This window comes from Macaca nemestrina, chromosome 20 (genome assembly GCF_043159975.1).
Source record: "Macaca nemestrina isolate mMacNem1 chromosome 20, mMacNem.hap1, whole genome shotgun sequence".
NCBI classification, from domain to species: Eukaryota; Metazoa; Chordata; class Mammalia; order Primates; family Cercopithecidae; genus Macaca; species Macaca nemestrina.
The window spans coordinates 47376331-47387671 of NC_092144.1; the positions used below are offsets into that span (position 1 = coordinate 47376331).

The window sequence follows — 11341 nt, forward strand, 5'->3', positions numbered from 1 at the left end:
GTGTCCCCCGGCGCACTCCCTCCTCCCCGTCAGAGTTTTGTCCAGATGACGTCTCTGCCAGGCCTGGCCCAGCACCTTGTTTAAAGTCAGGCCTCCGTAGACTCCAGCGCCCCCAGACCCCTTACCCTGCTGGAGGTTGTCCCGGACACATAGCGTCTCTGCATAAGCAATGGAATGTCTTCATGTGTATGTGTCCCCCGCGTTGTCATGCTCAACCACTGCCATCTTCACCCTCCCCATCCAGCCACCATCTCAGCCTCGGAGCTCTCGCTGGCTGACGGGCGGGACCGCCCCCTGCGGCGCCTGGACCCTGGGATGATGCCCCTGCCTGACACGGCTGCTGGCCTCGAGTGGTCCAGCCTGGTGAACGCAGCCAAGGCATACGAAGGTAGGCGCCTTCCACCCAGTCCCGCCGGGCCCCCACGCCCTCCTCTGTTCTAGAGGGAGTTATGGAGGGCCTCGTGGCTTTGCAGGGATACCCACTGAGGTTCCAGAATCAGGGAGCGGGGTTCGAGTCCTGCCCCATCGCTTGCTCACCATGCGGCCCTGGGCAAGTGTCTTCATCTCTTTGATGCGAGTTACCATGTTGACCGACAAGTAAAAGTCACCATGCTTGAGGCTGCCATGACAATTACACAAAACACCACATGGAAGATACGTGAGGCCAAGCATAGTGGTTCACACCTGTAATCCCAGCACTCTGAGAGTCCGAGGCAAGAGGATCACTTGAGGCCAGGAGTTTGAGACCAGCCTGGGCCACGTAGTAAGACCCAGTCTGTACGAAAGAGAAAAACATAAGTGACACATGGCGGTGCACACCTGTAGTCCCAGCCACTCTGGAGGCTGAGGCAGGAGGATCGCTTGAGCCCAGGAGAGGGAGGCTGTGTGGTGAGCTGTGATCACACCAATGCACTCCAGCCTGGGCGACAGTGCAAGACCCCGTGTCTGGGGGGGAAAAGAAAAGTCTGTGTCCCTGAGGACATTTGGGTTTTCAGCCCCAGATTTGGGAGCCAGAAGAGGGAATAAAGACTTTCAGTGCCCTGAGGGTCCTGCCAAGACCTTGATTCTGGGTCGGGGGTTCCCCATACCAGGCCTGCAGAGATCCTCACTCCCTGGGTTCCCTGGAGCAGTGGACAGGGTTTGTTCTGCCACCCAGGGCCCTTTATGTGCTGGGAGTCCATGGGGACGGGGGCTGGGTAGCTGGGGGCATCTCCTCTCTCGTGTGGGTCTCCAGGAATCCTGGGGCCAGGACGGCCGGTTCCGGGATAGTGGGAAGTGACGAAGGCCTCAGGTCTCTCCCTGGAGACCCAGATGCCATCAGCGGTTGTAGTGTTGTCTGCAGAAGGCAGAGCTGCCCAGACGCCAACCCTACCAACCATAGGCCACAGGAAAGGGCTTGGGCAGCCAAAGCCCCTACCCACTCCCAGCTGCTCCATGCACCTGGCATGCCTGGGGGCTGTGCAGCCCATGTGAGAAAGCGGAAGGAGCCTGGCTGGTGGCACTGATTTCTCTCCCAGGCTGTGCGTCACAGTCGCCTAGGGAGCTTTTTCCTTCCTTATAAAATTAATAGATGAACCACAGAAGGTTATGGGGGAGGGGTGGCATAGCAGAAAGACCTGGGAGGAAGCGGTGCCTCCCCGGGAGCCGGAAAGGGGCTGGCAGGGAGTGCAGGTCAGAGTGGTTTCAGCCTGCCGGGAGGTGCGGGGTTTTAATGAAGATATGTATGTTTTCCCATGCAATTCACATGAGTGGAAAAGGCTAAAGGAATTCTCGTTAACTTTGGTAGGTGTGTTCATAGCATAGTAGTTTTCTTCCCCCAAAAATACATATATATATATACGCCTTATCCACTAGAGCTACTTAGTGAAGTTTCTACAGATGAAATACAAAGATGTCTGGAATTTGATTTAAAATATTCCAGGTTGGGTGCAGTGGTTCACACCTGTAACCCCAACACTTTGGGAGGTCAAGGTGGGAGGATGGCTTAAGGCCAGGAATTCAACCAGCCTGGGCAACATAGCGAGACCCCGTCACTACAAAAAATTTTATTTTACTTATTTATTTTTTAGAGTCTCACTTGGTCACCCAGGCTGGAGTTCAGTGGCATGATCTTGGCTCACTGCAGCCTCCACCTCTCAGGTTCAAGCGATTCTCCTGCCTCAGCCTCCTGAGTAGCTGGGATTATAGGCGCTAATTTTAAAATTTGCCAGGCGTGGTATTACACACCTATAGTCCAAGCTCCTTGGGAGGTTGAAGCAGGAGGATTGCTGGAGCCCAGGAGTTCTAGACTGGAGTGTGCTGTTCTGATCCGGTGTCTTCACTAAACTCAGTATCAATATGGTGACCTCCAGGGAGCCAGGGACCACCAGGTTTCCTAAGGACAGGTGTACTGGCCCAGGTCAGAAATGGAGCAGGTCAGAGCTCCCGTGCTGATCAGTAATGGACTCGGGCCTGTGAAGAGCCACTGCACTCCAGCATGGGCAACATCACAAGACCCTGTCTCTTAAAACACAAATGTCAAAGTGAATATACATTAAATCCAAGATAGAAAAATATAACTATAAAGGGTATTATTCAGAGAATCGGAGAACATTTGCAGATGACTGTATATTAGAGAATATCGTGGCCAGGCGTGGTGGCTCATGCCTGTAATCGAGCACTTTGGGAGGCCGAGGCGGGCAGATCACCTGAGGTCAGGAGTTCGAGACCAACCTGACCAACATGGAGAAACCCCATCTCTACTAAAAATATAAAATTAGCTGGGTGTGGTGGCGCAGGCCTGTAATCCCAGCTACTTGGGAGACTGAGACAGGAGAATCTCTTGAACCCAGGAGGCGGAGGTTGCATTGAGCCAAGATCGCGCCATTGCACTCCAGCCTGGGCAACAAGAGTGAAACTCTGTCTCAAAAAAAAAGTAAATGGGCAAAATGTTACCAATGGGTGGTGCCAGGGAAGGAGTGTTGGGGTTTTTACTGTGCTATTCTTGCGGCACAGAAATGGAAGTTGGGGAGCTGCTTGCCTCTGGGGCTCGCCCTCTGCCCTGCCCCTGGCGGTGCCGCCCTCGACACACGGCACACTGGGATGCCTTCGTGTGTTTAACACCCCCGAGGAGTCCATTGTCTGGCTGTTCGTAGCTCACTAAACCAGCCACTATTGGAGGGCACTGGGGCGGTGGCCAGCTGTTGCCATTACAGGAAGAAAATCCAACAGTCACGTTTGAAAACGCAGACGGCTCAGGTACCCCCAGTGCCAGTCACATGTCCAAGGCGGAACCCAGGAATCTTCACTTTCACTGGCAACCCCATGCGATTTCTTTTCTCTCTTCAATATGCATGATGTGATCTGTCTCACTTCTCTTTTTGCTTTTGAAATCTTCCCGGCTTCCTCCGAAGGAAAGCGAATCGTATAACGAATCCCCGTGGACCTGGCACCAGCCTGTCCACTTTGGACCCCTTTTTTCCTATCTTGTACTTGTGGACCAAAGCCAGTCATTTATGTTGAGAGCATGCCAGGTTCAGAATCCAGTCGGATGCTGCCTCGCACTCTCATCTAACTGCCTTCTCCAGCCCTTGTATTTTGTATGAACTAGTCATTGGATCAAAAGCCTCAATCGGAATCAGGATGGGATTTTGTGTTCTTGTTTTGTGTGTTCATTTGCTCGGTGTTTTGGCGAGAATCTATCCAAGTGCCGACGCAGGCTTTCCCAAGAGTGATGGGAAGTGTCGTGGAGGTTTGCAGGGAGAGGCATCGTCCAGCAATTGAGGGAGAAGCTGGGAGCCTTACTGACCCTCTCCTCCTCCTCCCTCCCTGGCAGTGCAAAGAGCCGTCTCACTCTTCTCTCTGAACGACCCGGCCCTGAGCCCAGACATCCCGCCTGCACACAGTCCTGTCCACAGCCACCTGAGCCTGGAGAGGGGACCCCCGACCCCCAGGACCACGCCTACCATGAGGTGAGCTTTCCCTGGGAACACCCAGGTTCATACCAGCGGCAGGTCTGTGCAGTGGAAGAGGCTCCTCCAGAGAGAGGCAGCCACTGCGGGTCACCCCCACCACTCTTCGGGCAGAAGCTGATCTAGTAGCTGCTCCCCTCTCCTAACAAGAGTTGGAAGTCATTACACTGCACCTGTCTATGCACTGGGGATCCACAGTGACTAAGACAGACTCTGCCCAGTCCCAACAGATCTCCCGGTCCAGCGGAGACGACACTGAAATCAATACACACACAGTTGTTTCGCTTCCAACTTGGAAAACTGCTAAGCAGGCCAGGCACAGTGGCTCACACCTGTAATCCCAGCACTTTGGGAGGCCAAGGTGGGTGGGTCACTTGAGGTCAGGAGTTCAAGACTAACCTGGCCAACGTGGTGAAACCCCGTCTCTACTAAAAATACAAAAATTAGCCGGGTGTGGTGGTAGGCGCCTGTAATCCCAGCTACTCGAGAGGCTGAGGCAGGAGAATCACTTGAATCCGGGAGGCGGACGTTGCAGTGAGCCGAGATCACGCCACTGCACTCCAGCCTGGGCCTCAGAGCAAGACTCCATCTCAAAAAAAGAAAAAAAGAAGGAAAGCTGCTCAGCAGTGTCTCCCAATCCCCCAGCCCTGTGCCTCTCGCCAGCCCCATCGCTGCCAGGCTCCCGCCTATCTGCTCCTTCGTCTCCTCCTCTGCAGGTTCCTAAACCTCACAGACTTCTGCCGCATGCTCAGCCTTCCCAGCCTCCCTGCCAGGTGCCGTGCTGGGCTATCTGAGGACCCAGTGGCAATTGAGGCCAGGCCTGGCCCTCAGGAGGCTTCACGGGGGAAGGAAGAGGATGGGGACAGATCTCTCACATTTGTCATCTCACGCGTGGCTTCTCACATTCAGCGCAGCATATTTGACTGCACTCACTTGGCAGAAAACAAAATTAAAAAGAGGCAGAGAGAATGTAAATGGCACATTCTGCCTGTACATGGATTTAAATAGTGCATTTCACACTCGTCTGCACACCTCACGGTGCAGGGTTCTATATACAACCATCCGTGCACTGTACTTCATGGGCAGTGGGAGCAATTTTTGAGGGTAATTTTGACTTCTTGCTTTTCACACTCTGGCTTCAGAACTCAACCTCCACCACGAACGTAGGCCCCGCTGTAAATACAAGAAATCGGCAGTTCCAGATGGTGCTGCCAGGCTCAGGGGCAGGAGCAGCCTGGGCTGTGGGAAGCAGTGGGACCTGTGGCCCCTGGGCGGCACTCCTGGAGTCCATTTGCCCCCATCTCCCTCTGCAGCTGCTGATTCCCAGGACTCAGCAGCAAAGTTGTAGGAAAGGGTGGGCAAGGCAGGAGGGCCAGCCCCCGACCGCCACCACCTGTGCACCTGCAGCGTCCAACAGAGCCTCCTTCAGCCCCAACTCCAAGCAGGAAGGGGCTGTGCGTTCTCTGCAGCGGCCAGGCAGGCCCAGGGCTGGGAGGATCTGCAGGGGGCAGCTACTGGCCGTGGGTCCCTGACTCGAATCCTAGCAGCAGCACGTGGGTGGGCGATACTGCCTGTATATCCTCCGCTGGCCAGCGGGTAACTGTGCAGCACATCCGAAGGCCACAGTGGGCAGAGGAGCTCTGTGAGATGAGCCGGGCAGCCTGGGGCTTGGTGCGGGTTGGCTGTCAGTGATGGGCACATGGTCAGCATCACTGACAGGACCGTTGTTGGTCCTGCCCACGAGGGCGGGCCCTTTTGACCATCTGTCCGTTCTCGTGCTTCCTGTGCCTGGAGTGGTGCCTGGACCCGCCAGGTGCTCAGCAGGCATCTGTGGAGCAGGCTCTTTGTGTCCTGGAGGTACAAAGAAGGGGTGCTCCCTGAAGTCACATGCACGGCCCAGCCTCAGGGAAAACACACACTTCAGGGCGGGCGCCCACCCTTCCCCTGGCCTGGTGCTCCCAACACCCCATCCACATCCACCAAGGTACCCCTGCTGGGTGGAGTATGCCGGTGGACGGCTGGCTTCCTGCTTCCCCTGGGAGCTTCTCCTCGGGCTTCGCCAGAATGTCAGGGTTAAGGGGGCCCGTACCCCCAGGCTCCTCAGCTGTGGGCCAGAAGCCCTCCTCAGGGGCTGTGGGGCCTCAGGCTGACCTGGTCCCTGTCTTTCCAGTGAGGAGCCGCCCCTGGATCTGACAGGCAAGGTGTACCAGCTGGAGGTGATGCTGAAACAGCTGCACACTGACCTGCAGAAGGTAACGCTGGGGGCCACGCCCTCTCCATCCCACTTCCCAGACACTGGGCAGGGTGGTCAGCAGGGATCAGGCACCTGCCTCGGCCATGCAGCACCCACCCCACCCCCACACCTCCTGTGCTTGAGTGCAGTCATGGGTGAAGAGTAAACAGTGATAACACCCAAGGCTAGCAAGCACTCAGAGAAACTCATCCATTCTTGGGGGGAGAATAATCGGCCCAGGCTTTTCGGGGGGCAGTTGGACAACATTTATCAAAAATGTAATTGTGTCCAGGCGCGGTGGCTCATGCCTGTAATCCCAGCACTTTGGGAGGCCAAGGGGGGGTGGGTTGCCTGAGATCAGGAGTTCGAGACCAGCCTGGCCAACATGGTGAAACCCCATCTCTATTAAAAAGTATAATAATTAGCCAGGTGTGGTGGCGGGCGCCTGTAATCCTAGCTACTTAGGAGGCTGAGGCAGGAGAATCACTTGAACCCCGGAAGGCGGAGATTGCAGTGAGCTGAGATCATGCCACTGGACTCCAGCCTGGGCAACAGAGCGAGACTCCGTCTCACAAAAAAGAAAAAAAAAATGTTGACCCAGTAATTCCACTTGTGGGAATTTATCCATGACAGCGTGAGTACAAAGAGATTGTGAACAAGGACGTTCATTGCCACACTATTGGCAATAAAAAATTGGAGCCAGCGTGGCTGTCCCTCAGCAGGAGAGCGGCGGTGTAAATTACAGGCGCCCATGCAGCGGGACAGCGTGCAGCCAATTAAAGTAACAACAAATCTATATATTTACTAACACGCAAAAGAAATCCAGTAACTTACGTAAAAACCAAAGCGAGCTGCAGCACTGTTGCCTAGAACATCATCATACTTATTTATTGTTTAACCACCACAGTTGAGAGGGCCATCTAGAAGGTGACAGTCAATTTGTTCTTTGGACTTGTCTCCATGGGGCGGGAGGATGAGGAGGAGACTGGCCAGGTGCAGTGGCTCACACCTCTAATCCCAGCACTTTGGGAGGCTGAGGCGGGTAGATCACCTGAGGTCAGGAGTTTGAGACCAGCCTGACCAACATGGTGAAACCCCATCTCTACTAAAAATACAAAATTAACCGGGCTTGATGGCGCACTCCTGTAATCCCAGCTACTTGGGAGGCTGAGGCAGGAGAATTGCTAGAACCTGGGAGGCAGAGGTTGCAGTGAGCCGAGGGCGACAAGAGCGAAACCCAGTCTCAAAAAAAAAAAAGAAAAATGAGGAGGAGACTTATCTATTGTTTCTATACTTCTGGGTAAAAGTCAGAAAAGTGGCCGGGCGCGGTGGCTCACGCCTGTAATCCCAGCACTTTGGGAGGCCGAGGCGGGCAGATCACAAGGTCAGGAGATCGAGACCACGGTGAAACCCCGTCTCTACTAAAAATACAAAAAATTAGCCGGGCGCGGTTGTGGGCGCCTGTAGTCCCAGCTACTCGGGAGGCTGAGGCAGGAGAATGGCGTGAACCCGGGAGGCGGAGCTTGCAGTGAGCCGAGATCGCGCCACTGCACTCCAGCCTGGGCAACAGAGCGAGACTCCGTCTCAAAAAAAAAAAAAAAAAAAAGTCAGAAAAGTGGCAGAGCATGTAACGCGTTAAGTCCTCGAGCTGTGGAATCAAAGGGGCCCAGGTTCTGACCTCCGCCCCACCACATAATGCTGTGCGACCTAAGACAAGTCCCTGCCTCCGGGGCTACGTCCTCCTGGAAGAATGGGGTCTGCTCAGGCCACCCTGCCTCCATGTCTCAGCTCCCCACTTGCTGTGTGAGGCTGGGGTCGTCTTCCAGGAAACTGGAGATAGCGACAGTCCCCAAGTCCTCAGGTAGTGTGATGGTGGGATGCGGTGGCCACAACAGTGCTGTTTGTCAGGCGGTGACTCCACCTCGGGCTGCATTCCAGGAGCTGTACATAGACGAGCTCCAGGCAACCCTCAGCCCCCTGGTAGGGTTGCGGGAACCGAGTGACTTGCCCAGGGTCCCTCGGTTGTGGAGAGGCAGAGTGGGATGTGCACCCCGGCCTGACCCGGCTCTAGTGGTCGGCTCCAAAGCACAGCCAGGCCAGGGTTCGCAGCCCCCAGGGAGCCATCGGCTGTTCCAGGAGCAGCCAAGGCCACCCGCCTGACGCCAGCTTCCCACCCCACGCAGGAGAAGCAGGACAAGGTGGTGCTGCAGTCAGAGGTGGCCAGCCTGCGGCAGAACAACCAGCGGCTGCAGGAGGAGTCGCAGGCCGCCAGCGAGCAGCTGCGCAAGTTCGCAGAGATCTTCTGCAGGGAGAAGAAGGAGCTCTGAGGCGGGAGGGCCACCACCCCGCCTTCGCTCCTTCCCCGCAGGCCGTGGCGCTGCTCGCCTCTCTCCCTCCGCTCGGCTCCCAGCTGCCCGTGTGACCAAGATGACTCAGCCAGGGTCCTCCCCACGGACACAGAAACCACGATGGCCTCACCGGGGCTGTGAGTCTGGGTCAGCGCACGGCCCTCACACCCGAGGGTAACGTGGTCTCAGGCCTCCCTCCGAGCTGCCCAGCTGTGGTCCCCGTGAGCTGGGCCGTGCTTACACCGCTTCCGGGCCTGTCCCGCTGCCCCCATCTAGCCTCTTCCTGGGCCCAGCCCTCTGAAGCTGATGGGGACACAGAGAGGACCCAGTCCGCAGACCCCGCGGCCCCAGGAGGTCACAGAGCAGGTTTCTGCGCCACACACGACGACGTTGCGGCGTGTGGGGCCGAGGCCCCTGCATGAAAAGTACAGCGTGAAAGCAGCCCTTTCTTCCCCACATCCGGAGAGGTGAGGCCCACGTGGACACAGACCGGGGCGCCTCGGTCCCTGGCACGTGAGCTCCAAAAAGCACGAACATGATCCCCCCCAACCCCCTCCTCCCAAACAGCTGCCAGGAGCACTTTCTTAGAGTTTAAATTATTTTCTTGGGGGCCTGAGGATAGAGAGAGGCAAGGCCAGCCTCCAGAGCCGATTTATTTGAGAGAGAAACTCTTATTTGTACCTCCGGGACGGTTTATATGATCTTTTTCTATCAGCTCCTCTTCCACCAGAGGCCACTGCACCTGGGCTGGGGGTCCACAGGCCCCTCCACCTTCCAGCTAACCAGGTCAGGCCGGGGCGGTGGAGCCACCACACAGCCGACTCTCTCCTCCCGGCAAGACCTGGCCCTGACCAGCAGCCTCGGCTTCTTCTGGGCTCCAGGAGGGGCTCCCGAAGCCCTCAGTACAGGGCTGGAGGAGAACAGCCTTCACCTCCTCCTCTGGTTTTTTTTTCCTTTGCAAGTCTCCCAGCCCATCTCTCCGAGCAGCGACCACCAGACCCCCTCACCGTGCTCCCTGGGGAACACTGCCCCGCGAACCCCACTGGACGCTGGTTCTCTAAAGGCAATAAGGGGCGGCCACGCCGGTGTGGTACCATGCTGTTCACCCAGGAAACCGTTTCTTTTTTTCCTTCTTTAAAAACAAACAGAAAAAGATATATATATATATATATTTATTTTTTCATGTAGAGTTGGCGCCAGAACAAGCCTATATGGCCACAGTCTGTGGATTCACCCCCCAACCTCAAGCTGAGGACCAAGGCGTGTCCCCCGTGGGCTGGGGGTCAGTGGGAGGACCAGAGGGAGGAAGTCAGGGCAGGCGGGCAGGCCAGTGCCCTTTTTGGGAGGCACCAGGCGGGGAGGAGTTGGCAGAGCAGGTCTGGCCGTGAGTCAGCACCAGGCAACCCGGCCCTTGTCCAGGGATCCCTGCCACCTTCTGTCTGGGGTCAGGAACCTCAGGGAAGGGGGCTCCGGGGACTGCATAGGACGCAGGCACTCAGGGAGGTGCCGGTGTGGGTGGGTGGGGGTGAGAGAAGAGGGTTCTCATGGCGTCTCCTGTGATCAGCCTCTGGCCCCCTGGAGGAGGAACCCTCAGCGCTGCCCCTGCCCCCACCCTCACCCCCACACCGAGAGTGAGGTGGGCGTGCCCCAGGCAGCGTCCTCAGCCCTGGCCAGCTACTGTGATGCCATCTTCTCCCCCATCCCCTTCTCTGGGGGGCCCTCCCGTCCCCCACCCCCACCCCTTAGACCCTAATCGGGCCCCTTTTGTTTTCTTCAGTTGTCTCCTCCCATCTTCAGATCATTCGAATCATTTTGGGGACTTAATCATGTACATGGACAAGTGTAAATTATGATTTTTGGTTTTGTTTTGTGTTATTTTTTAAGGATTTCTGCAAAAACAGATCTATTTAATTTGAGGTTGGTGTTCTATCCGATGGCTGAAGATAGCAGCAGGTTTTGTTTTTTTTTTTTTCATATGTTGATTTTTTCATTTGGATTTTTTATTATTATTCTTTATTGTCTTTTTTTTCCCCCCCATCCCTGTCTTGAGATTTTCTGGCATGTTTCTGGAGGTTTCAAAGGAAATAAATGTTTCATAGAAATAGCTTGTGTGTTCACTTCTGGAGCAGCTGCCTGGAGTTGCTGACGGGAGGGTGTGGTCCCGCATCGGCCCCTCCTCCTGCTCCTGTCCCCAAGTCCCCCACACCATGACCACCACACACGAGTCCTAAGAACCAGGGGCACCTGCCTTGCTAACTTCTTTTCCTGGGAATCCAAAGGACAGAAATCCAACACTCAGAATGTGAAATGTCCTTAAGTTCAAAAGAGTGAAATTCTGCCTCAGAGGTACTGGAGGCCTGAAGGCCAGACCTGGTTCAGCTGTTTGTGTTGGGTCTTAGAAATATTGGCCAACTTTTAATCTGGACATTCAGCCAGGCGCTGTGGCTCATGCCTGTAATCCCCGCACTTTTTGAGAGGCTGAAGCAGGAGGATTGCTTGAGCCCAGAAATTCAAAACCAGCCTGGACAACATAGCAAGATCCTGCCTCCAAAAAAAATTTTTTTTTTTTTTTAATTTTTTGAGACAGAGACTCTTTCTGTCACCCATGCTGGAGTGCAGTGGTGCAATCTCAGTTCACTGCAACCTCCGCATCCTAGGTTCAAGTGATTCTCTTGCCTTAGCCTCCCGAGTAGCCGGGATCACAGGCACCCGGCTAATTTTTGTATGTTTGTAGAGACGAGATCTCACCATGTTGGCCAGGCTGGTCTCGAACTCCTGACCTCAAGTGATCTGCCCACCTCACCCTCCCA

The 11341-nt window shown here is 55.5% G+C and overlaps 1 protein-coding gene across 6 annotated transcripts in view; it reads left to right on the top strand.

Annotated features, from left to right (window-relative positions):
* Positions 1–10633, top strand: part of LOC105495419 (signal induced proliferation associated 1 like 3) — a 310011-nt gene extending 299378 nt beyond the window's left edge. For all 6 annotated transcript variants that reach the window (XM_071087643.1, XM_071087648.1, XM_071087644.1 and 3 more), the window contains 4 exons: positions 245–388; positions 3815–3950; positions 6121–6202; positions 8367–10633. In XM_071087643.1, coding sequence (XP_070943744.1) covers positions 245–388; positions 3815–3950; positions 6121–6202; positions 8367–8510 — 506 coding nt within the window. In that variant the 3' untranslated portion in view covers positions 8511–10633. The remainder of the gene's footprint in view (positions 1–244; positions 389–3814; positions 3951–6120; positions 6203–8366) is intronic.
* Positions 10634–11341: the final 708 nt, after the last annotated feature.